Genomic DNA, 26,540 nt, shown 5'->3' on the forward strand with positions numbered 1-26,540 from the left:
AGTGTAAACACAGACCCACAGGACTGCGCACACAGTGTAAACACAGACTCCCGGGTCTGCGCACGCAGTGTAAACACAGACCCACAGGACTGCGCACACAGTGTAAACACAGACTCCCGGGTCTGCACACTCAGTGTAAACACAGACCCCGGGTCTGCGCACACAGTGTAAACACAGACCCACAGGACTGCGCACACAGTGTAAACACAGACCCCCAGGTCTGCGCATACAGTGTAAACACAGACCCACAGGTCTGTGCACACAGTGTAAACACAGACCCACAGGACTGCACGCACTGTGTAAACACAGACCCCAGGTCTGCGCACACAGTGTAAACACATTCCACACGTCTGTACACCCAGTGTAAACACAGTCCTTGTGTCTGTGCATACAGTGTAAACACAAACCTGGGACTGTACAGGCAAAGTCTAAACAAAAACTCCTGGGTTGCTATGCAGGCACCCTGTGTGAACATTAACTCGTGGGCCTGTGTACTGAGTGCCAGGTTTGTGTACACATTATTTGGACACCTGTGTTGTGCACTCTGTAGACAGTTGCTGTGAATAGAGACTCTCCAGGTTATGTACAATACAGAGCAAATTAAATGATACAATGCACTAGATTTAATTTAACTCTTTATTGGCACAAATCTGTTGGACTGATGGGATATTGCTGATCAACACTGTTAATTGGGGTGCCTTTCCTGTGTCCAAGGCACAAGAACTAGCTTTCAGAGACAGGTTTGTGAGCAGTTGCCTTGTCGGAGTCACAGGGGAGTGAACGGGACCAGGGGCCATGTGCCGTCTGGTGTTAGGGTTGCCAAACATTCATTGTTCTGGTGTCCCTGTGCATTCTGGGAGAAAATCATAACTCCGCCCCTCCTTTCACATGAATGTGGTTTGAGATATGAAACATTGGGGAGGGGAGGGGGCAAAATGGCAACTTGACCAGGCGGGGCTTTCGAGGTGGAAGGTTGTGTGTTGAAACCTCCAGTAACAACCATCAAAGTACAGGCCAGGAACAAAGCCTTCATGGTAAGTACCACACGTGGCAGCAGCACAGTGTAATGGATCCATTGGTCCCCCATTATCTAGGCCAGCTCACTGAACGATATTCCTCAGAAGGGATGCAATTCCCTGTGGTAGAGACTTGTCAGGAGCTAACTGGTCTAACTCGTGCTCTGTAACTCATGCTGAAGAGCCTCTCTGTGGTAAAGTGCTTGTTCAGTGTGGAGGCAATTGTACAGGTCTAAAACAGACACAGCAAAGGCCCAGTCAGACATTCCATGCCAGAGGTATGTGGCCTGGCATAAGGGTCAGAACTGTTCCTCAACCCGGGGGGGGTCTGATGTATTTTCGGCTGGACTAGACTGTGCTGACCGCGGTATGCTCCGCGTGGAGTGAGTTCAGTGTTGTCAGGTGCTCAGCAGCTGGCCCTGTGCTCTTAAAAGGGCCGCTGCTAGTTGTGTTCTCCACAGCACCCCTCCCAATTTTACTTACGTTACTGTGAAGCCCGGAAAATCAGAAATGCTAATTCCAGCTTCAACGTCAAACACTGGGCTGCTGACAGCCCTCAGCGAGTCCTTCCTCCTGTTTGTGTCTCCTCCGCCAGTCACCCATCCCACAAGCATTGCGTCATCCTCTCTGACTGCCGGGGTACAGATTACCCCCACCTCCCCATCCGCCATATTACCCCAACCCATGTCACCATTATCTGTATGTGATCCAGACCTTCTCGCAGTGTGGCCCGGTCCTCTCTCACTATGTCCAGTGGCGATTATTGACCTGTGATCGGAGGTGTCCGAACCTCAATGCAGCACATTCACAAATTGAGCTTTTATTTATTTAAACTGCCAAATAGCGTGAAGCTTGGTTAAAACTCAGCTGAAGGGTGTTCCTTAACTCAGTTTATGGACAGTCCATGGCTGTTCTTTGGTGGCATCTTCCTGATACATTCACTGTACCCCATGTTTTAATCCGATGTCCGTGACTCCCAGCTTCCATACTCTGTGCCAACAGTCCATGGCTTCCCGAGTGAATAATTCAGGGGCCATGGTGACCAAGTGCATTGTGTCTTCCATTCAGCAGGCAGTCCCAGTCCCAATATCATCAGGAGAAGATCAATGTTCCCCGACCCAGGCCATCACTGCAGATGAAATGTTCCGAGAGTGGAGGAAGCTTGGTCTGTTTTGGGCTGACACTCAATCCTGGGTTGGTCAGGCCTGGTTGATCCTGGGTTGGTCAGGCTTGGTTGATCCTGGGTTGGTCAGGCTTGGTTGATCCTGGGTTGGTCAGGCTTGGTTGATCCTGGGTTGGTCAGGCTTGGTTGATCCTGGGTTGGTCAGGCCTGGTTGATCCTGGGTTGGTCAGGCTTGGTTGATCCTGGGTTGGTCAGGCTTGGTTGATCCTGGGTTGGTCAGGCTTGGTTGATCCTGGGTTGATCAGGGCTTGGTTGATCCTGGGTTGGTCAGGCTTGGTTGATCCTGGGTTGGTCAGGCTTGGTTGATCCTGGGTTGGTCAGGCTTGGTTGATCCTGGGTTGGTCAGGGCTTGGTTGATCCTGGGTTGGTCAGTCCTTGGCCTGGCTTAAGCCAGGCAGGTCCGGGTCTGAGCAGTAAGCGAACGAGCTCCGGACTCCGATTGGCTGAAGTCCAGGATCTGTACCCTCAATGGACAAACTGCGTCGGTCACCTTTATCTGGAGAAGAAAGACAGAGGAATTAAACTGGGGACTTAATTTACCAAAGTGTGAACCCCCAGACTGTTTCCAAATCTGCCAAATCGTATTATCTGAAGAGCTTTCTCAATGGCCCAATGTAGTTTTCAGCCATCTAGCCCAGAGATCAGCCAGGCTGATTGCTAATCTATATTGAATTCGGCACAGTGGTTAGCACTGCTGCCTCACAGTGCCTGAGACCCGGGTTCAATTCCGGCCTCGGGTCACTGTGTGGAGTTTGCACGTTCTCCCCGTGTCTGCATGGGTTTCCTCCGGGTTCTCTGGTTTCCTCCCACACTCCAAAGATGTACGGGTTAGGGTGATTGGCCATGCTAAATTGCCCCTTAGTATCAGGAAACTTAGCAGGGTAAATATGTGCGGTTATGGGGATACCAACCCAGGATCGAGTGTCAGACCAAAACAGATCAAACTTTCGCCACTCTCGGAATGTTTCATCTGCACTGATGGCCTGGGTCAGGGAACATTGACCCTCTCCTGATGATATTGGTGTAGCCTTGATGGGCCGAATGGCCTCTTTCTGCACTGTGGGGGTTCTACGATTCTACATTCAGTGAGTTGACCTCACACTCGGAGCATTTCGCACAGTTCTGAGCTCGATATTAGAGGCATTGGAAAAAGTGGGAGGAGATTTACAAAGATGATATCAGAACTAAAAGCTTATACCTCTGAGGAGTCTGAAAAAACTGGGGCTTTTTCAGAGAGTGAAGAAGATAGAGATCCTTAAAATCATGAAGAAGGTTGATAGGGTAGATGTAGAGAAGATGTTTCCATTCATTGGGGATCCTGGGAGGGAAATTTGATACGGCTCTTCAGGGGGGTTTAAACTAATTTGTCAGGGGAGTGGGAAAAGGAGTTGTAGACCAGAAGTCAGTGTTGAGGGTGGTGAGGTATTGGGGAAGGTATCAGGGTCAAGGGTGGGTACCGGTAGACAGGAAGCTGGGTTGAAGTGTATCTACTTCAATGCAAGGAGCATCCGGAACAAGGTAGATGAACTTGGGGCGTGGATTGGTACTTGGGACTACGATGTTGTGGCCATTACGGAGACGTGGGTAGAACAAGGACAGGAATGGTTGTTGGATGTTCCGGGGTATAGATGTTTCAGTAAGTGTAGGGAAGCTGGTAAAAGAGGTGGAGGAGTAGCATTGTTAATCAAGGACAGTTTAACGGCTGCAGAAAGGCACTTCGAGGGGGATCTGCACACTGAGGTAATATGGGCTGAGGTTAGAAATAGGAAAGGAGCGGTCACGTTGTTAGGAGTTTACTATAGGCCCCCAAATAGTTATAGAGATGTGGAGGAAGAAATTGCTAAGCAGATTATGGATATGTGTGGGGGTCACAGGGTAGTTGTCATGGGGGACTTTAACTTTCCAAATATTGATTGGAACCTTTGTAGGTCAAATAGTTCGGATGGGGCAGTTTTTGTGCAGTGTGTGCAGGAGGGTTTCCTGACACAATATGTGGATAGGCCGACAAGAGGTGAGGCCACATTGGATTTGGTACTGGGAAATGAACCGGGCCAAGTGTTAGATTTGGTTGTGGGAGAGCACTTTGGAGATAGTGACCACAATTCGGAGTCTTTTGTTATTGCAATGGAGAGGGATAGGGTCGTATGGCAGGGCAAGGTTTACAATTGGGGGAGAGGTAATTATGATGCGATTAGGCAAGAATTAGGGGGCATAAGTTGGGAACAGAAACTGTCAGGGAAAGGCACTAATGAAAAGTGGAACTTTTTCAAAGAACAAATACTGGGTGTCCTTGATAGGTATGTCCCTGTCAGGCAGGGAGGAAATGGCCGAGTGAGGGAACCATGGTTCATGAAAGAGGTGGAATGTCTTGTGAAAAGGAAGAGGGAAGCTTATGTAGGGATGAGGAAACAAGGTTCAGATGGCTCGATTGAGGGTTACAAGTTAGCAAGGAACGAGCTGAAAAAGGGGCTTAGGAGAGCTAGGAGGGGACATGAGAAGTCCTTGGCGGGTCGGATTAAGGAAAACCCCAAGGCTTTTTACTCTTATGTGAGGAATAAAAGAATGACCAGGGTGAGGTTAGGGCCAGTCAAGGACAGTAGTGGGAACTTGTGTATGGAGTCAGTAGAGATAGGCGAGGTGATGAATGAATACTTTTCTTCAGTGTTCACCAAGGAGAGGGGCCATGTTTTTGAGGAAGAGAAGGTGTTCCAGGCTAATAGGCTGGAGGAAATAGATGTTCGGAGGGAGGATGTCCTGGCAGTTTTGAATAAACTGAAGGTCGATAAGTCCCCTGGGCCTGATGAAATATATCCTAGGATTCTTTGGGAGGCAAAGGATGAGATTGCAGAGCCTTTGGCTTTGATCTTTGGGTCCTCGCTGTCCATGGGGATGGTGCCAGAGGACTGGAGAGTGGCGAATGTTGTTCCTCTGTTTAAGAAAGGGAATAGAAATGACCCTGGTAATTATAGACCGGTTAGTCTTACTTCGGTGGTTGGTAAATTGATGGAAAAGGTCCTTCGGGATGGGATTTACGACCATTTAGAAAGATGCGGATTAATCCGGGATAGTCAGCACGGATTCGTGAAGGGCAAGTCGTGCCTCACAAATTTGATAGAATTTTTTTGAGGAGGTAACTAAGTGTGTTGATGAAGGTAGGGCAGTTGATGTTATATACATGAATTTTAGTAAGGCGTTTGATAAGGTCCCCATGGTCGGCTTATGATGAAAGTGAGGAGGTGTGGGATAGAGGGAAAGTTGGCCGATTGGATAGGTAACTGGCTGTCTGATCGAAGACAGAGGGTGGTGGTGGATGGAAAATTTTCGGATTGGAGGCAGGTTGCTAGCAGAGTGCCACCGGGATCAGTGCTTGGTCCTCTGCTCTTTGTGATTTTTATTAATGACTTAGAGGAGGGGGCTGAAGGGTGGATCAGTAAATTTGCTGATGACACCAAGATTGGTGGAGTAGTGGATGAGGTGGAGGGCTGTTGTAGGCTGCAAAGAGACATAGATAGGATGCAAAGCTGGGCTGAAAAATGGCAAATGGAGTTTAACCCTGATAAATGCGAGGTGATTCATTTTGGTAGGACTAATTTAAATGTGGATTACAGGGTCAAAGGTAGGGTTCTGAAGACTGTGGAGGAACAGAGAGATCTTGGGGTCCAAATCCACAGATCTCTAAAGGTTGCCACTCAAGTGGATAGAGCTGTGAAGAAGGCCTATAGTGTGTCAGCTTTTATTAACAGGGGGTTGGAGTTTAAGAGCCATGGGGTTATGCTGCAACTGTACAGGGCCTTGGTGAGACCACATTTGGAATATTGTGTGCAGTTCTGGTCACCGCACTATAAGAAGGATGTGGAAGCGCTGGAAAGCGTGCAGAGGAGATTTACCAGGATGCTGCCTAGTTTGGAGGGTAGGTCTTATGAGGAAAGGTTGAGGGAGCTAGGGCTGTTCTCTCTGGAGCGGAGGAGGCTGAGGGGAGACTTAATAGAGGTTTATAAAATGATGAAGGAGATAGATAGAGTGAACGTTCAAAGACTATTTGCTCGGGTGGATGGAGCTATTACAAGGGGGCATAACTATAGGGTTCATGGTGGGAGATATAGGAAGGATATCAGAGGTAGGTTCTTTACGCAGAGAGTAGTAGGGGTGTGGAATGGACTGCCTGCGGTGATAGTGGAGTCAGACACTTTAGGAACATTTAAGCGGTTATTGGATAGGCACATGGAGCACACCAGGATGATAGGGAGTGGGATAGCTTGATCTTGGTTTCAGATAAAGCTCAGCACAACATCGTGGGCCGAAGGGCCTGTTCTGTGCTGTACTGTTCTATGTTCTATACCAAATAAAAAGTCATAAATATAAGATGGTCTCTAATAAATCCAATCAGGAATTCAGGAGAAAATTCTTGAATATGGATCCCGTCACCACATGGAGTAGTTGAGGTCAAGCGCATGGATACATGTAAGGGACTGAGGAAAAGTTCTTTGTCCCTGGTGGGCTTCAGTGTCCTGTTTGCCGGGTGGGTGCTGTAAACAGGATGCTGTTGGTTGAGTGATGTGGGCTGGGCCAATGGGATTGCTCTGGGGGCGGGAGAAAAAAAAAGGCGCCAGGAAGTGAAGCAGAGCTGAAGGTGCAGAGCTGACGAGAGAGAGCTGAAGGTGCAGGGCTGAAGGTGCAGAGCTGAAGGTGCAGAGCTGAAGAGAGAGAGAGCTTTTTCCAGGCAGGGAGAATTCGGTTTGGAGTGAGAGGCAGCCAGGCGTTCCCCTGCCTGTTCTTTTCATTACTGCCGAGGAGGACAGCATTCGGCGCACTCGACCTACGTTGCTGCACGGATAGCTCGCGGCACCTCTGCCTCCTGCGGCATCATCTTCCACACGTGTGTCTCTCCTGGACTGTGTGTGTGGGTGTCGTGAGTAACTGGTGGGGACTATACAGTCCAACCGGATCAGTATCTACGAATGTGTTACGGAGGATGAGTTTCCCCATATGTGCACCAACGGTTATAGATCAGAGCTCACTGTTTTATGTCTGTTAATGATATGTGTTATTAAATTTATTTTTGATATTCCGACTTACAGTACTGACATTTATGGGTAAACAGGGAATTAGCCAAAGCAACATCAACCGCTAGGAATTCGGGATCCTGTTGATTGAATATTTAAATAGTAGCCCCATATAGTGGTCAGCAGGGGGTTACATACATTTAAGGGGAAGTTGGGAGAAAGGAACAAAAGGATATGCTGATGGGCATGACGTAGGGTGGGAGGAGACCTGTATGTATAAATAAAGGCATAGACTTACTGGGCAGATTGCCGTCCCTGTGCTGTAGATTCTATGTAAGTTCAATGATAATGCTGCGACTGGCCTCGTCATTTTTTTAAGCTGGGGAGGTGGGGGGGGTGGGTGGCGGTGGATAGCAAATTGGATGGGTGGAGTGCATCAAAAGTTAGCAGAGGTGATCTCAATCCAGAGATTCCCCTTTCCTGCGCTGTGTGGCCTCCAGGCAGAGGAAGATCAGGCTTTTGTGTGGGTGCATCTTTGCACACGGGCATGGATGTACTGTTAGGAGAAGGGTAAATATGTGTGTTCTTACTATTATTTACCCCTCTAATCAATAAGGTTTGCAACACTTAAGTGTTACGTGTCCCAAATTATTAAATACAATACAGATGACCATAATTGAACATACACCGACTGCAACATTTACAACAAAACCTCCTGAGTTTTAGCCGAAGAAATCAAACTTTACGACATGTTCACAATTCAGATCTTGGACTATAACATGACCATCTTAATCAAATTCCAACTTATCCCAACAACCACATTTTATACCTTCTCTTCACCCCTCTTATGTGGCAATTTGCATGTTTTTAAGGTGGCTTTCTTTCTGTTCCATTCAGAGGAGCTTGGGAACAAGAGGAGGCCATTCATCCCAGTCCCTCAAGCCTGTACCAACATTCAGTGAGCACATAGGTCACGTGTATCTTAACCCCATCTACCTGGCTCAGTTCCGTAACCCTTAATACCCGTCCAACAAAAATCTTTCACACCTGAAAGTCACTATGGCTTTTTCGGGGATTGGGGGGGGGGGGGGGGGGGGGCGGGGGGGTGGCAGGGGTTAGAAAGTTCCAGATTTTCACTACTCTCAATGTAAAGAAATGCTTTCTTCCATCACCTCTGAAGAGCCTCTCTCTAATTTTTAAGATTGTGCCCCCTTGTTCCGAACTTTGTCACCAGAGAAAATAGTGTTTTCAATCTACCTTATCAACTTCTTCAGCAATTCAGCACTGGGTTTTGTCTTTGCCTCTCTAAATTCATGCTACGTGATTGAAGAAGTCATATTGAACTCGAAACGTTAACTCTTGTTTCTCCCGCCACAGATGTTTCCAGGCCTGCTGAGCTTTTCCAGCATTTTTATCTCAGATCACCAGCATCTGCAGTATTTTGCTTTTGTTCTTCAAAGCATGCTCTAGTGAGAGGGCATTGACCTGAAACATCTCTTTCTCTTTCCACAGGTACTGCCTGGCCTGTTATGTTTTTCCAGAATTTTCTGTTCTTTAATTAATCATAGGATCCCGACAGTGCAGAAGAAGGCCATTCGGCCCATTGAGTCTGCACCAGCCACAGTCCTACCCAGGCCCTACCCCCATAACCCTACTTATTTACCCTACTAACCCCCTGACACTAAGGGGCAATTTAACATGGCCAATCAACCTAACCCGCACATCTTTGGATTGTGGGAGAAAGCTGGAGCACCCGGAGGAAACCCACGCAGACACGGGGAGAACATGCAAACTCCACACAGACAGTGACCCAAGCTGGGAATCGCACCCAGGTCCCTGGCACTGAGAGGCAGCAGTGCTAACCACTGTGCCACCATGCCATCTCTGTTTCTAACTCCCCTTCCTCGACGATGGGAATTACACTTGCTGACTTTCCAACTTCATGCTGTGGTATTTCTCAGGTAAGTGTTTATCTTAAGTGGGGCTTCAAGGCCTCCCTTCTAATGAAATAAATCTTTCCTCCCTGCTTTGGTAGAAAGCAAGTTACTGTCTGTCCTGTGCCTGTACTGCTGACATTAATAACCCTTTCTTACCTATGGCACCTATTAACTTTTCTCATCAATAAAGTGGTTACATACTTATAATTTCAGTACACTTTTAACTGTTTTAAAATTGTACAAATTTTAGGAATCAAATTTCTTTACTTTACAAGCAATGGTTAAAAGCTAACGCTACTATAGTGTAATGAATATCATTGGCAGTAGAACCATAGAAAATTACAGCTCAGAAACAGGCCTTTTGCCCTTCTTGTCTGTGCCGAACCATTTTTTGCCTAGTCCCACTGACCTGCACTTGGACCATATCCCTCCACACCCCTCTCATCCATGAACCTGTCCAAGTTTTTCTTAAATGTTAAAAGAGACCCCGCATTTACCACTTTATCCGGCAGCTCATTCCACACTCCCACCACTCTCTGCGTGAAGAAGCCATGGAAGTACTCCATGGAATTACTTAAAACAGTACAGAAAAGGGTCCTCCTACCTTGCTTCATCTAACATCTTGGTTAATAAAGAAAGAACTTGTATTGAGTTCTGATGAAAGGTTCTCAATATAAAATGTTAACTCTGTTTCTCTTTCCACACATGCTGCCTGACCTGTTGAGTGTTTCTGGTATTTTCTGCTTTTACGATATTTAATATAATGCCTCTGCTTGCTCTGAAGTTCCTTACAGTCGAAGGAGTATCTCAGAAGTGTGTTCATTCTAGTCAGTCTGATTAACCCTTTCCCTACAGCGCCATGGATGAGCCCGCTCGCATCTTGACCAGGTGCCAGGCTCCCTGGCAATGCTTGACAGGTGATGTGTGGAAGTGAGGTTCCTGGTTGATTTACTCCCTGGGGTTATTCCAGGAACTGGGGACAGTAAGAATTGTACGAATGCACTGTGATCATTAGGTCCAGGGGAAGCCTGGAGTCCAGTGTTTGATTAAGTGCCTGTTTTACCCAAATGCCTTAGATCCAAGCAGGAGAGAGAAGAAAAGCTGTGAATCGGATTCAACTGTGTCATTAACCTAATGAGCTTGCATTTTCATTCCACTGTTAACAACTTTAAGACATTCCAAAGTGTTTTCTAACCAAAGGACTTCTGAAGCCTGGTCATTTATGATGTTGGAATCATCATAGCCAGTTTGCACATTGCAAACTCCCATAAACAGCAATGTGATAATGACCACATGGTCCATTTGGGTGACATTGGCTGAAGTATAAATGTTGGTCAGGACACATAAGTGGGAGCAGAAGTTGGCCTTACAGCCCCTCTAGCCCACTCCACCATTCAATAAGACCATGGCTGACCTTGATCTCAACTCCACTTTTGTACCTGATCCACAGAAATCCTTGATTTCTCTGGAATCCAACAATCTATGCATCTCAGTCTTGAAAATACTCAGCGACATTGCATCCACTGCTCTCTGGGGTAAACACCGGGGAGCACTGCTTGTTCTTCTCCGAATAGTGCCAGGGGATCTTTTACGTTCACCTGTGGCGTCAGGAGTGCTTTCCATTTTAACATCTCATCCAAACACACCTCTGCCTGTGTATCACTCCCTCAGCGCTGCACTGGAGTGTCAGCCTAGAATTCTGTGCTCAAATCTCTGCAGTGGGACTTCAACGTGTGACCTTCTGACTCAGAGGTGAGAGTGTTGCCAATTGAACCGCAGCGAATGAGCATTGGTCATGTGAGGGGACTAAGACTTCACCTTGCATTTTTTAATGTAATATATATAGATATAGCTATTTATTTATTAGCCACAAGTATTAGTCACAATGCTTCACAGCATTTCATTGTGTAATTCACTTACAGTGAAACGCACTCATTGTTTTCTAAGTCAATATGACAGGTAATTTTGTACACAGGTCTGTGTACACAGTGAGGTACCACAAACAGCAAGGGGATAAAAAGACGGTTAATCTGCTCTTGGCAGTGTGGGTTGGGAGAAGGAATGTTGTCCAGAAGAACTCCAGACTCTCTGAATAGTCACATGGGAGCTTTATGGTCCACCTGAACGAATGAGACAAGTAAGATATTTTGCTAAGAAGATGAGGCCTCCAACAACATAACCCTCCCTCAGTGTTCTCAAGTCGTGAAGTGGGTTTGAACCCACAACCTTTGACGTAGTCAGTGTGCTTTTGACAGGCTACATGTGTAATGCGCATCCCCATTAATCCAAATGTCACCCAGACTCAAGAGAGAGGAGCCAGATTCCCCAGATAGTAGGAATAAAAATTACAGCCTGCAATGGGATGGGCCATGTAAATTAAATTGCGCAGTGTGCTGCTGAGAGTGCACAGGATTGCCTCTGATAGATAGAGAGAGGACACAGGGTTCTGTCTGACTGACCCAGAAAGTGGGCCAGGGCTGTGTGTGACTGACCCAGAGACAGGGCACAGGGCTCGGTCTGACTGACCCAGAGAGAGAGAGAGCACAGGCTGTGTGTATGTGAATGAGGAAATCTCATTGAGGTTTGGTGTGTGGGTGGTGGAATCGCATTGAGGTTTGGTATGTGGGTGATGGAATCTCATTGAGGTTTGGTGTGTGGGTGGTGAAATCTCATTGAGGATTGGTGTGAGTGATGGAATCTCATTGAGGTTTGGTGTGTGGGTGGTGAAATCTCATTGAGGTTTGGTGTGAGTGATGGAATCTCATTGAGGTTTGGTGTGTGGGTGGTGAAATCTCATTGAGGATTGGTGTGAGTGATGGAATCTCATTGAGGTTTGGTGTGTGGGTGATGGAATCTCATTGAGGTTTGGTGTGTGGGTGACGAAGGCTCATTGAGGTTTGGTGTGTGGGTGACGGAGTCGCATTGAGGTTTGGTGTGTGGGTGACGAAGGCTCATTGAGGTTCGGTGTGTGGGTGACGGAATCGCATTGAGGTTTGGTGTGTGGGTGATGGAATCTCATTGAGGTTTGGTGTGTGGGTGACAGAATCTCATTGAGGTTTGGTGTGTTGGTGGTGAAATTGCATTGAGGTTTGGTGCGTGGGTGACGGAATCGCATTGAGGTTTGGTGTGTTGGTGACGAAGGTTCATTGAGGTTTGGTGTGTGGGTGATGGAATCTCATTGAGATTTGGCCTGTGGGTGACGGAATCGCATTGAGGTTTGGTGTGTGGGTGGTGGAATTGCATTGAGGTGTGGTGTGTGGGTGGTGGAATTGCATTGAGGTGTGTTGTGTGGGTGATGGAATCTCATTGAGGTTTGGTGTGTGGGTGGTGGAATCTCATTGAGGTTTGGTGTGTTGGTGATGAAGGTTCATTGGGGTTTGGTGTGTGGGTGGTGGAATCTCATTGAGGTTTGGTGTGTGGGTGACGGAATCGCATTGAGGTTTGGTGTGTGGATGGTGGAATCTCATTGAGGTTTGGCCTGTGGGTGACGGAATCGCATTGAGGTTTGGTGTGTGGGTGGTGGAATCTCATTGAGGTTTGGTGTGTGGGTGACGAAGGTTCATTGAGGTTTGGTGTGTGGGTGGTGGAATCTCATTGAGGTTTGGTGTGTGGGTGACGGAATCGCATTGAGGTTTGGTGTGTGGGTGATGCACACCATTGAGGTTTGGGAGTCACTTCCCTTGCCCACTTTGTGGATATGTGATCAAATGGAGAGCCACTTCATACATATGCATAGCATTTTGCTCAAATTCCCATGCTGTCCAGGGTCATCATTTGACCATGATACCAGATAAAATGTAAGTCTTTATTATATGCTGCAGTGAAGGCCTGGAAGCTGCCAGATCTCTTTGCACATGGTGCCTAACTCATTGTGCAGATGTTGCATAATTATTTAATGACTGGCCTTCTGGAATGTGAAGGTTAAATTTTCAATCAATCCCTTATCTGCGCTCTGAATTAATTAAGTGTTTACTGAATGCTATTCATAGCTTTAAAAGTCAATTAACATAAGAGCCTCAAATTTTGTTTGCTACCAATGTTAGAAGCATGACCTCATATTTGGAAACTCTCCCACATTGTATTTAAGCTTTGTTGGAGAAGCAGGAACTCTGTACATTAACAGTGACTAAGCCGTATTCTGATGAAGAAACAGATACTCTGTACATTTAGCACAACTAACCCTTACCCTGTTGGAGAAACAGGAACTCTCAGTTACACAGCGAGTAACCCTTACCCTGCCGGAGAATGATCTACAATAACTGTGAATGAACAGTGACTCTGTGCAGTTACATTCTGCCTATGCTTTACTGAACAGCTCACAGAAGCATTGCCACAGCATCCCTCTCCGTTCCGGTTTTCCCTCTTTTGGTGGAAAGAATTACCGGCACTCTGGTTTACACTCGATCCTGGGATACCACCCTCCCACCCCCACCAAACATTTACACTCTATCCTCCGACACACACCCTACACATTTACACTCTATCCCCGGATACACCCCCTACACATTTCCAGTCTATCCTGGGATAGCCCCACCCTCCTACACATTTACACTCAATCCCAGGATACCCCCTACACGTTTACACTCCATCCATATCCACCCACTACAACCACTACCCAACATGTTTATACCCTATCTGCGATAATTTATACACACAGTATACCTATTGTAATTCCCATATGTGTACACAGGTACCACACATGGGATTACCTCTGTAAATGCACCACACACATGGCAATCCCCAAATATGGCACAACTTCTGAATATTGGACAGTGCCAGTACATGTATCACAGACAGGACAGTACACTTACATATACCTCACACAGGGTGAGACCAGTACATGGGGTAACTCCTGTACATCTATTGTACATGGAGTCAAACCTATACATCTACTGTACATGGGGTAAATCCTGTACAGATGGACAGTACTCTCCAAGACAATATCTTTCATCTATTGCACAACCAGTGTGATGATACTGTGGTATAGATACATTTTATGTTTAAGCGCAATGTTTTTAAATTCAGGTTTTTTTTTACAGGGAGTCGGTATGTTTGGAAGGAATACAGCTCAGATGCTGGGAAAGCAGGATGATTACTCATTTTAGCCATGTAGTGTTTACTTAGGAGAGAGCTGATGGGTTTTTGTTTACAGATGAAAAGGTCCCCCTGAGTTTTTTTGATTAAAGGAATGGCAGTTGGGTGTTTTTTTTGGTTATGCAAAGTCATGTGATAATCTGGTTAATGGGAGGAGCTAGGTTTATAGCAAGAATTTTGTGCTGATTTAGTTTCAGTTTTCAGTTGCTGGCTGGAGCTGTTTAAAGACAGAAGTCTGTAAGCTGCTCTCTCCACAAAGTCTCTCTGACAGCTCCAAGACTTTTTAACACTCATTTATAGCAAGTATGCCTGAATTTGTTAACTGTATTTAAGGTGGCATTTAAGTCTACAGGAGGAAAGTTGCTTATTTGGAACTGAAATAGTGATAATTTGAGATCTAGTCTGGCTTCATAATATATCTTGGGGTTCTTGTTCAAGATCCTAACACCAGATTAACTCATAGGTTTACAGTATTCCCCAAGAATATGACGGTACATCAATGCAGTTCAATCATCTGTACAACAACCAATAGAACTCCAGGAACTGGTTTAGCAACAAGGACCAGGACTGTCCTAGGTTATTTTGTCTGTGCTGAATTTGATCAATGTGGGGAGGAAGGCCTGGGGAATGGGATGAGGAGAAGAGCAGTCAGGCCCTACAACTGACCTCAAACCATGGGTCAAGTGAAGTGATGTAGAGAGCTGGATGTGAACAAGAGTGGAAGGCTATTCAACTGAAACAAGAACTTGTATTTATTTAGTGACATTAGCATAGAAAAACGTCCCAGGGCATTACACGGTAGTGATTTTCAAACAAAATTTGACCCGAGCTACATGAGGAGAGTAAAGGGAGGGCGGCTTGGTCACAGAGGTAAGTTTTAAAAAGTGTGTTAAAGGAGGAGAGGTGGAGAGGTAGAGAGGCAGAGGAATTCAGAGAAGGAATTCCAGAGCTTAGGGTATAGAGAGCCGAAGGCACAGTCGCCTATGGTGGAGAGTTAGAAATCATGGATTTCCAAGGTGTCAGAATTGGAAGAGTGGAGAGATTTCTGAGGATCGGTTATAGGGCTGAAGGAAAATACAGAAGTGGAGGAGGGGGGAGGAAGGTGCGCAGAATCATGGAACGATTCAAAAAGAAGAATAATGCTGACTCGAGATGTTGCTGGGCCAGGAGTTAAAAGTTTACGACTGAACACAGTGCTGAGTCTCGTCACATGAAGAATGGCCAACTGGGTGAGGCATCACTGGAACAGGACCATGGGAAGGAGTCATTGCGTTCAAGGAAGGCGAATATTGGCATAGGGGAGGCTGGGTGGGAAACAGCTGATTTAAGTCATTTCAAAGCAGCAGCAATGCCTCTTTTGGAATGATAGTAAATTAAGACGACATATTTTTGGTGATTGCCCAACTTGGATCCTTTGACAGCAGCCAGATGCGTGACTAATGGTAACTTACACCTGGCTTCCATTCCCTTGCTCCTTGTTTACACCTCTGGAAAAAAAAGATCATGCAGCAATTTTTCAAAAGTCTCTAAACAGCTTGAGCTATAAATCCCAGACAAGCTTCTTTAACAGCAGCTTCAAAACTGCTCATTGCTCTCCCCCACTCCCGGCACACAGGCCCTTCTTTACCTGTCCAGCTCCATAAACACACATGTGTCGGCCAGACATTCCCACTCGTGCTCTCTGAGAAATTCCAACCATTTTAGCCCTCACTGTTGTCAGCTGGCTCTCAGATGGAGTCTGAACCACCGTGGTGCTAAACTTTATGAAGGCTTTGACGCAGAATGCAGGCTATTTTTAGCTAGGATTTTGCTCACAGCACAGGTACTTTGAAAAAAGAAGCCCCCTACACATCAAACAGAGAGGTTGAATGATGAATAATTTTCTCAGTCAGGGAGATACTGATCCACCTTTTCTTTAAAGTGAACCATTCAAAATGAAGCAATTCCCTGAGGGTCCGGTGAGTTAACATACCAAATGACTGTTGACTAGCTCTGCCAAGGGCTAGGAAATTACAGCTATGGGTGCACTCTGCTCATGCTTTGTTCTACCCTTGAGCCATGCCTTCATTGTTGCTGGGTCAAAGTCCTGGAATTCCCCAGCTAACCATCGTCAAGAGGCTCTGGTCAAGCCTGTGATGGAACACTCCCCACTCGCCTGGATGGGGCAGCTCGAACAACACTCAAGAAGCTCAACATAATCCTGCATAGAATGGATTAGTGCCCTGGATGCATCATACAATGCCTACATCAACGATGCATTGCGGCTGCACCATGTACAATCTCCAGCATGCATTGCAGCAACTCAGTATGCTTACTGTAACAGCATATCTCTCCTCTATGATCTGTATCATCTCAAAAGACAGCTGTAACAATGCCGTGGAAGACTTTCAAGACCCTCTTGCAAGTCGCATACCTTCCTGACCTGCACATGTATCACCATTCCTTCATCGTGATGGAGGAAAAATCCCAGAACATCCCACCCAACCACACTGTGGGTGTACCTACTCCACATGGACTGCAGCAGTTCAAGCAAGTGGCTCACCACCACCTTCTCAAAAGCAATTAGGCAGGGGCAATAGATGCAAAGAGAAAAGGAGACTTACATTTATATAGCACCTTTCACATCTTCAGGATGTCCCACACTGAATTACATAGGGTTACATTGAATTTTATAGCACAGAAACATTCGGCCCAACTACACTTTGTCCATTTGTATGCTCCACATGAACCTCCTCCCATCTAACTCCATTAACACATACTTTTATTCCATTCCCTCTCATGTACTTAACAAGCTTCTCCTTGAATGTCTTTTCACTATTCTCCTCCTTGTGGCAGTGAGTTCCATGTTCTAACCACTCTCTAGTAAATAAGTTTTTCCTGAATTTCTTAGTGGATTTATTGGTGACTTTCTTATATTTAACAGTATTTCCCTTTCTATTTGCCCATCCTTTCCGATTCTCAGCATCATATTTTTCTTCTCTCTGAGTTTTATTTTCGAATTCTTTCACTGACCCGTGCTTTGCTAAATACAGTCATCAGCCTCTAAGTTAATTGGAAAATGTGTGAACATAGGGAACGGGAGCAGATCATTCCGAGCCTGTCCCAGCACTCAGCGATTTTTGCACTCTGATTCCTAAATTTCTTTGCCTCTTTACAATCAATCTTTCTTGGATCCTAAGTGTATGATCTCACACCAAACTCCATTTGCCATTGTTGCTTTCCACTCATTCAATCTATTAACGATCCTTGTAACTTGCTGCCCCCAGTTGCACTACTTACTGTCCATCCCAATTCAGTGCAATTGGCAATCACGGATGTGCAATTACCTATTCCTTTAAAAATTGGGGCCCCCCGAACAGCCCCATTCAGCGAAGAACCATCTTCTACTAACATCTAGTCACAGAGATGCTCTCTCCCACTAACCATCCAGCAGATGGGCACTTTCTATCCCTACTGGTCTGGTTGTATGTCCTAGGGGACAATGCTGCTTTGATACAGGAGTAGACTCGGTGCTGCAGTCAGGAATTCCCTTGCAACCTCCGCACTGGAAACAAAGCAGCAGTGAGGTAACACCCAATTATACACAAGAGGAAGGTCCCGGATTCTGAGTTAGCTGATCTCAACCCGTCCTAGCCCCACCAATAGTTGATCCGAAAGCCTCTGCGGATGGGAAAAGTTGGACCAAAGGGAGATACCACTGTGCCAATAACCAATGATCCCTGCTGGAATGGGGCGGCACGGTGGCACAGTGTTTAGCACTTCTGCCTCACAGCTCCAGGGACCCAGGTTCAATTCCAACCTTGGGTCACTGTCTGTGTGGAGTTTGCACATTCTCCCTGTGTCCGCATGGGTTTCCTCCTGGTGCTCCGGTTTCCTCCCACAGTCCAAAGATGTGCGGGTTAGGTTGATTAGCCATGCTAAGTTGCCCCTTAGTGTCAGGGGGATTAGCAGGATAAATGAGGGTTACAGGAATAAGGCTTAGGTGTGATTGTGGTCAGTACAGACTCAGTGGCGCCGAATGGCCTCCTTCTGCACTGTAGGGATTCTATGATAATATTGGGGGTTGCAGTCAGGATTTCGGCTCAAGCTGATACCCACAGAAACAATTAGCCTGTTGGTACTCAGTGCCCAGGATCAAAGCTGAAGATTGGCCACTTGGAAAGGTGCTCGAGCTTATCACTACTGGTGGAACTAGACCCCAATCAGATGTTAACGTCTTCAGGGAGAAGGTTGGAAGAGGGGAAAAAAAAGGACATGCTTGTTCATCTATCGATGGTTTTACTGTCGCCTTCCCATGTGGGTGCTTTTTCTGAAACACACCTAAACATAATGGCTTGCAATCAGAGTAATCATTGTTCGCCCATCTACTATTCACTTAAGCAGAAGTAATGCATTTCCAATCGGTGTCTGAAAGTAACCTGGGGAATAGGGAGGCAATCGAATGGATAATAGCAATTCGCCCATCACCTCTCTCTCCCTCCCAAATGGCATATCCTAAATTTCAGAAAAGACTACTTACTCATTCTCGAGTGGACCACTGCTCTGCCCTGTATCCAAAACTACACGGGACACACGGTTTATTATTAAATGCAATATTATTCCGAGAGAGCACCTGACCTCTATTTGTGCTGGGATAGGAATACTGGCATAGGAATATTATCCTGCATTGATGTTGTGATAGGGCTATCAGAGTAGCGTTGATGCTGGCACAGCTTCGTGGGAATGGGTACTGGACATTTACTGGTGTTTGGTTAAGGGCAGCACAGTGTATCAGTATTAGATATTGGTGCAGTTTTGGCTACGGTGTTGATCTGGAAACACAGGTTTTGGGCAGCACGGTAGCACAGTGGTTAGCACCGCTGCCTAACAGCTCCAGGGTCCCGGGTTCAATTCCTGCCTCGGGTCACTGTCTGTGTGGAGTTTGCACTTTCTCCCCATGTCTGCAGGGGTTTCCTCCCACACTCCAAAGATGTGCAGATTAGGTGGACTGGCCATGCTAAATTGCACCTTTGTGTAGCTAGAGCAAATGCATGGGGTTATGGGGTTATAGGATATGTAGGCTAGGGGGATTAGCGGGGTAAATACTTGGAGTTATGGGGAACAGGTCTGGATGGGAATTCCCCTTAGTTTCAGGGGCATTACGTGAGGTTACAAGGATAGGACTGGGCAGGATTGTTGTCCGTGCAGACTCAATAGGCCGAATGGCCTCCTTCTGCACTGTAGGGTTCTATGATTTTATGATACTGGTTACTCCGCTGTAACACATCATGCTTTCTCAATATTCTACACATCCTTCATGCCCAACACCTATCTAGGAAAGTGCCAAAGGCTTTATCTCTTCACTCTGGGATTGTTAATAGATTTTCCAATGAGATTTCCAGTATCTTGTGGCCGGCATGTTTTTTAGATTAAGCCCAAAATGTGCCATCTGGAGAATACACGCAGGCTGGATTTGAAATGAATTCTTTTCCTTTGTGCAAGCATTCTCTGTGACTCATACCCACCCCAGCCAGTAAAGGAGAGAAGGGCTTAAATCTTTCCAGCGTGCTGAGATTAGTGGTGAGATTTGTATGCTTGTCAATGTGTTTGTATGCGAGGGGAAACAGACCCCTTCACTCAGTGCCCTGATGTACACTCACCTGAATCTACGCTTCATGGGTTGAATGGAATGAAAGAGTGACTCGGCCTCCACCATTATTTCAGGAAAGACATTCTCGAGGTAACTCTGCAATTCATCTGAATCTGTCATCCTTACTCACTGAGTGAATCTCTGAGGCCTCTTGCCCTACTGTGTGCTGATTCACAGTGACAATGGATTCTTGAGGTCCCTCGTCCTAGAGGGTGCTGACTCATGGTGACAGTGGGTCCCTGAGGTCCCTCACCCTATAGGGTGCCAACTTATGATGGCAGTGGATTCCTTGGTCCCTCAACTCTATAGGGTGCTGACTCTTGGGACAGTGGATTCCTGAGGCCTCTTGCTGTATTGTGTGCTGGCTCACAGTGATAGTAGATCCCCGAGGTCCCTCACCCTATAGGGTGCCAACTCACAGTGACAATGGATCTCTGAGGTCCCTCACCCTATGGGGTGCTCTCGGTGACAATGGATCTCTGAGGTCCCTCACCCATTGGGTGCTGACTCTCGGTGACAATGGATCTCTGAGGTCCCTCACCCTATGAGGTGCTGACTCTCGGTGACAATGGATCTCTGAGATCCCTCACCCTATGGGGTGCTGACTCTCGGTGACAATGAATCTCTGAGGTCCCTCACCCTATGGGGTGCTGACTCTGGGTGACAGTAGATCTTGAGGTCTCTCACTCTAGGGTATGGCAGTGTGTGTGTGTGTGTGTGTGTGTGCGCTTATTTTTGAGTCTGTTATTCCAGAGTTTGCTAAATTCATGACGTTTGATCCTCTCAGCCCTTGCAAAACTCTTACTTTCTTGCACCATTATTCCAACTGGTACATTTCCCAAGCAGGGCAGATTTGACTGTTCCTAATGCTGATATGACCACATTGGGAACAATGGAGTTTCACTTTTTTTGTCAATACATCCAGCAGTCAGGGATCATCTTGGGTGACAAAGATAGCCCGCTGGCCTCTTAGCTTCAACATGGAGGTTTCCTCAGAGAAATGTATCTATGTTAAAAATAATGAGGACAAAGCTGTTGGAATCTTTGCAGTGGAGGGGTGAATTGGTGAAATTGTGAGTACAACCTTTTTTTTCGGCCAATCTGTCATTGCAACATGCAAATGCAACCACCGCCACCCCCCCCATCATCGCCCTCCCCACCCCCACTTCACCCCACAACCCTGACCTCCCAATCTGCCTCCATTGAGAAGCAGCCAGCGCATGCGATGAGCCTTCTAAATTGCCCTCACCGTGGCCTTATTCTTCTCAATTGGCTACCTGCCTCTGTGGAGCTAGAAGTTGATTCTACTCCGTGCCAACCTTTGGGTACGTTTGGTGGCAGTAGGATTGCGCTGGGGAGCCATTCCACTGTCGCTCCTTCCTCTATTCTCCTGGGCTCCTCCCTTGCCTGTAACCCCACCGCCATCTCTAGGCTGGGAAAATTCAAGCCCATATTTCTCTCTATTTCTTTACCACCTTCTCTCATGTCATCTCAGAGCTCATCTTTGTCCACGAACTTCCCCGCTTATTCATATTCTTGGTTAAACTGCTGAGTGTCAAACTTTCCACCTTTAACCCCTGCTAGATAACATTGTGAATGGTTCCCTCTCCTGAGGATCTGATTTTGAACCTTTTCCTCAACCTGTTTAAAAATTGCCATCATCACTGCTCTAATCAGGGCGGCGCGGCGACACAGTGGTTAGCACTACTGCCTCACAGTGCCAGGGATCTGGGTTCGATTCCCGGCTTGGGTCACTGTCTGTGTGGAGTCCGCACATTCTCCAGGTCTGCGTGGGATTCCTCCGGGTGCTCCGGTTTCCTCCCACAGTCTGAAAGAAGTGCTGGTTAGGTGGATTGGCCATGCTAAGTTCCCTCTCAGTGTACCTGAACAGGCGCTGGAATGTGGTGACTAGGGGATTTTCACAGTAACTTCATTGCAGTATGAATGTCAGCTTACTTGTGACTAATAAATAAACGTTACTTTATCTAACAATCCACTCTCAATCAGACTTTTGAATGGACATGCTAGGAAAAAGGTGATTTCTCTGCACCCTAGCTATGACTATAACACTACATTCTGCACTTTCCCCTTTCCTTCTCTATGAACGGTATGCTTTGTCTGTATAGTGTGCAAGAAACAATACTTTTCACTGGATACTAATACATGTGACAATAAATCAAATCAAAATCGAAAAATCAAAATCTTTTCTGTTGCAAACTAAAGCCCCATCTCCAAACTTCTTTCCACCTCCAAACTCCTTGGTCTCCTGCTGTTCTCTAAATCGGGGCTATTTCCTATCACTCCTGGTCTGAATATCTCTCATTATGTTTTTACCCCTGACAAGTACTGAAACAATCCTTATGCAAAGCACAAATTTATATCTTATAAGATTGCCTTCTTGGCTTGCCCGCAGCCTTTAACACAGGTTTTCACATCATCTTTTCACCATCTGCCTCTCCTTAAATGTCCAACTCAGTGGAACTACCCTTGTCTGGTTCTATGATGTACTTTGAGAATGCTCCAAGGATCAAACTCTAGCTCTCCACCATCCTCTCCCCTGCCTCTATTTGATCACACTACTGCAATGAGCTGCAATTCCCTCCACTTAAACATTGGGAAGACCAAAGCCTTGTTCTGCTCTAACCTTGAACTGATTCTATCCTTTTCCCATCCACAGGATCAGGCCAAACATGTCTGTTCCCAGCTTTGCCTTTCTATTTGACCCTGAGCTAAGTCTCTGGCCTCATATCGTCTCCACTGCAACCACCTACATCCATCTCCATTATCTGCCTCCACCTTATCTCAGGCAATTTGCAACACCCCCCCTGCCCAATCTCTGTAGATCTCCAGATCTACAAATCTTTCCTCCTCTTACGCAGGCCCACTCCTCAGCCCTGTTATTGGCAGTTGTACCTTCAGCTATCCAGATCCCACATTATAGAAATCTTTCTCTAGCCCTCTGCATAGATACAGGGACGGACCATCCAGACCCTCAAGTCTGTTCCAACATTCAATGTGATCACTGCTAAGTTATATTTTTTTCTCCATTTGACATGCAAAAGTATATCGATCTTAGATTTAAAATTATTAATAGTAGCCACTGCTTTTTGGAGGAAAGAGTTCCACACTTCGACCATCCTTTGTGGGGACAAATTTCTCTTGAGCTTCTCTCTGCATGATCCGACTCAGATTTTAAAGTTATATCTCCTTGCCCTAGACAAGTGGACAAAGTTTCTCTTTATGCCATCAACTCCTTTCAAAATCCTAAAGGTCCCCAATCCTCTATATTCCAGGAATACAAGTCTATGTTGGTGTACTTTCTCCTTGTAATCTAACCCTTGAAACCCTGACAATATTCTTCTCAACACGGTAGCACAGTGGTTAGCACTGTTGCTTCACAGCTCCAGGGTCACGGGTTCGATTCCCGGCTCGGGTCACTGTCTGTGTGGAGTTTGCACATTCTCCTCGTGTCTGCGTGGGTTTCCTCCGGGTGCTCTGGTTTCCTCCCACAGTCCAAAGATGTGCGGGTTAGGTTGATTGGCCAGGTTAAAAATTGCCCCTTAGTGTCCTGAGATGCGTAGGTTAGAGGGATTAGTGGGTAAATATGTGGGGGTAGGGTCTGGGTGGGATTGTGGTTGGTGCAGACTCGATGGGCCGAATGGCCTCCTTCTGCACTGTAGGGTTTCTATGATGATGATGATTTCAATCTGGGCTCCCTGCAAGGACAATACATCCTTTCTAATGATAGAGAATATGCCACTTGTAATCTAACCAGTACTTCGTGTTGCTGTAGTAAAATTTCCTCCTTTCTGGTTATCAAGGCTAAAATTGCATTGCCATTTTTTTTTGTACCTGACTACTATGTTTTAATGATCAGTATGCATGGACCCTAAGTTTCCTTGGGCCTTCATTGTACCTATTTTATCATAATTTAAACAATATTCGGATCTATCCCAAAATGGATCATCACTCACCTGCATACACTGAAGTCCATCTGCCACAATTTCAACCACTTACTTCATCTAACAATGTCTCTTTGTAATTAAGTGTTCCCGCAAACGTTATTTACCATACCACCAATCATCATCTCATCGGCTAACCTGGCTATACAGCTCTTTAAGTTATTGATAAATATAATGAAGAGTTAGGGCATAGATCCTTTGGGGTACCACTAGTCATTTCTGTCCAATTCGGTACCCACTATCCATTCTGTCTCCTACTGCTTAATCACTCTGTTATTCTTTCATCTCATGAGCTTTGATTTTAGCTAACAGGCTCTTCCGTGGAACCTTTTTGATAGCTTTCTGGAAGTCTATATAAATTACACACATTGACGTTCCCCTGTTCACTGCAGTTATTTCCTCAAACTAATTCATTCATGTCTTTTAGACAAGACCTAGCGTTTAGAAATCCAGGTTGACTCTCTCTAATCAACTCAATTTTCTCCAAGTGCTCAGTCACTCTATCCTGGATTATAGATTCCAATAACGTTCCCACCACAGATAGTTGACTAACATGTCTATAGTTTTCTGGTCTCTTGCTCTTTCTCTCTCTTACCTTTCTTCACTTTTATCTCCTCCTTTAAATCTTTAACCCCCAACTAATACTTCCTTCTTTGGCTTCGTATCCATTTTGGGCTGAATACTTGAAAAGGCGAAATATAATTACAAGCTTGTGTTTGTGCTATTGACAGCTATCAGCAGCCATCCAGGCTCAGGCCAAATGGCCATTTTTCATGCGAGTTGGCAGGATTTAATTACAAAGAGCATCCTGACTGAGCTGGATCCTATTCTCACCCATACACACATATATACATACACACTATGTAATAGGAGTCATGGATGATGATTAGGACTGGGAACCCCCTTCCAAGAAATAATGATCAATTATAACACCTCCTTAAAGTTGACATTTTTGTGATTATCCTGATGAGTGCAGGACAAAAAACTTTGGTAGCATGTCAGCAATATTCAGCTCTGTACTACCACGTGACTGTTGTACACTTGAGACAAAGGTACAACAAGGACCAAACTTGAGACATCGACCATATAGTTTGACTAGAAACTGAGCATTAGAAAATTGACATTCTTGCGTTTGTCCTGATGAGTGCAGGGTGAAAAGCTTCGGCAACACATCCTCTCCTCAGCAACACTTATTCAATTCTATCCCAGGTAAGATCAGCCAGCACAGTACTTAGCGGTAACTGACTAAATACCTTCTTACGGCTTGTATTATACATTGGCTTTACCAATAACCTAGCCTTTCAAGTTACATTTTTGACAAAGATACTTGGGCGTAATGTTCAGTCTTGATGCTCTAAACTGTCTGTCCACTGAGTTTCCATTCCCACGATTGCAAATTGCTGTAGTGGTTTTGAATTTAATTCACTTACAGGGCAGTGGTGTGGTGCCAAGTATCTCCCCTCAGATTCTGCCAAGGCGCAAATCAGACAAGGTCAGAAAAGTGGCAGAACGATGGCTTTAATTCTGAAGTTTGATTTGCTGACAATAAAAATTTCTTTCAAATCTTAGGATCCTTAATTAATGATGTCTCTACAGCAGGGGGAACAGTGGTTACTTGAAAAACAGAACAATGGACCTCCTTGTTAGAAATCAGGCTCTTGTCTGGGGCCCATTTCAGACACTTCCAGGCACAGCGGTCAAAAAGCGGATTACCCAGAGCAGTGACAGTTCTGGAGCAATGATAGACATCACCATATAATTGACTTCCATTGGCCAAGAGATGTACTGGTTGTTACCTAGCAGAAGGTTGCCTGCATTTCTTCTCTGGTATTATGTTTCAGGAGGGACCAAAAATGATGAGCCTGGTGGGAAAAATATCCCAATCGATGAGTTTACCCTCAGCAATAACTATTGCTGTAAGCTACAACTGTATCGTACTTGATGCTGCAAAATTCCTCTGATAGCCTGCTGGATAACTTAACCACTCAGCAAGAGCTCTACAGCAGCAAGCTCACTGATTCAACCCACACTCTATACTAGGTTATAACTAGGTTAGGTACATTGGCCATGCTAAATTCTCCCTCAGTGTTCCTGGACAGGCGCTGGAATGTGGCGACTGGGGGATTTTCACAGTAATTTCATTGCAGTGTTAATGTAAGCCTACTTGTGACTAATAAATAAACTTTAAACCCTCAGCCAGGGTGATGGTTGGGGCGCAACAACTCGTATTTCATGACATTCCTCACTTACAGGAGGATGTCTCCAAGTCTAAACAGGCTGCTTAGTAGGTCGCGCTCCTGCCTCTGAGTTGGAAGGCTGCAGGTTCAAGCGCCAGTTGGAGACCTGAGCACAAAAGGCTAGGCTGACTCTTCAGTGCAGTGCCCAGGGAGTGCTGCTATGTTTGAGGTGTTGTCTTTCAGATGAGACAGTAAAACAAGACCTCAAGCAGCTGCACTGTTTTGCAGTAGAGCAGCAGAAACCTCTCTGATAAACTGGTCAACATTTATCCCTCCAACAACATCAGTGATAGAAAGAGATGGTTTGGCTAGAAGCTGCCAAGATGCAAATGAGAAAAGTGGCAGAACGATGGCTTAAATTCTGAAGTTTGATTTGTTGACAATGAAAATTTCTTTCAAATCTTAGGAACCTTAATTAATGATGTCTCTACATCAGGAGGCACAGTGGTTACTTGAAACACAGAACAATGGACCTCTTT

At 45.8% G+C, this 26,540-nt stretch overlaps 1 protein-coding gene across 2 annotated transcripts in view; it reads right to left on the minus strand.

Annotated features, from left to right (window-relative positions):
• Positions 1-529: 529 nt before the first annotated feature.
• Positions 530-26,540, minus strand: part of rad51b (RAD51 paralog B) — a 544,759-nt gene continuing 518,748 nt past the window's right edge. For both annotated transcript variants that reach the window (XM_078233499.1, XM_078233500.1), the window contains exon 11: positions 530-2,695. In XM_078233499.1, coding sequence (XP_078089625.1) covers positions 2,568-2,695 — 128 coding nt within the window. In that variant the 3' untranslated portion in view covers positions 530-2,567. The remainder of the gene's footprint in view (positions 2,696-26,540) is intronic.

The sequence above is a fragment of the Mustelus asterias genome, chromosome 18, assembly GCF_964213995.1.
Source record: "Mustelus asterias chromosome 18, sMusAst1.hap1.1, whole genome shotgun sequence".
Taxonomy (NCBI): domain Eukaryota; kingdom Metazoa; phylum Chordata; class Chondrichthyes; order Carcharhiniformes; family Triakidae; genus Mustelus; species Mustelus asterias.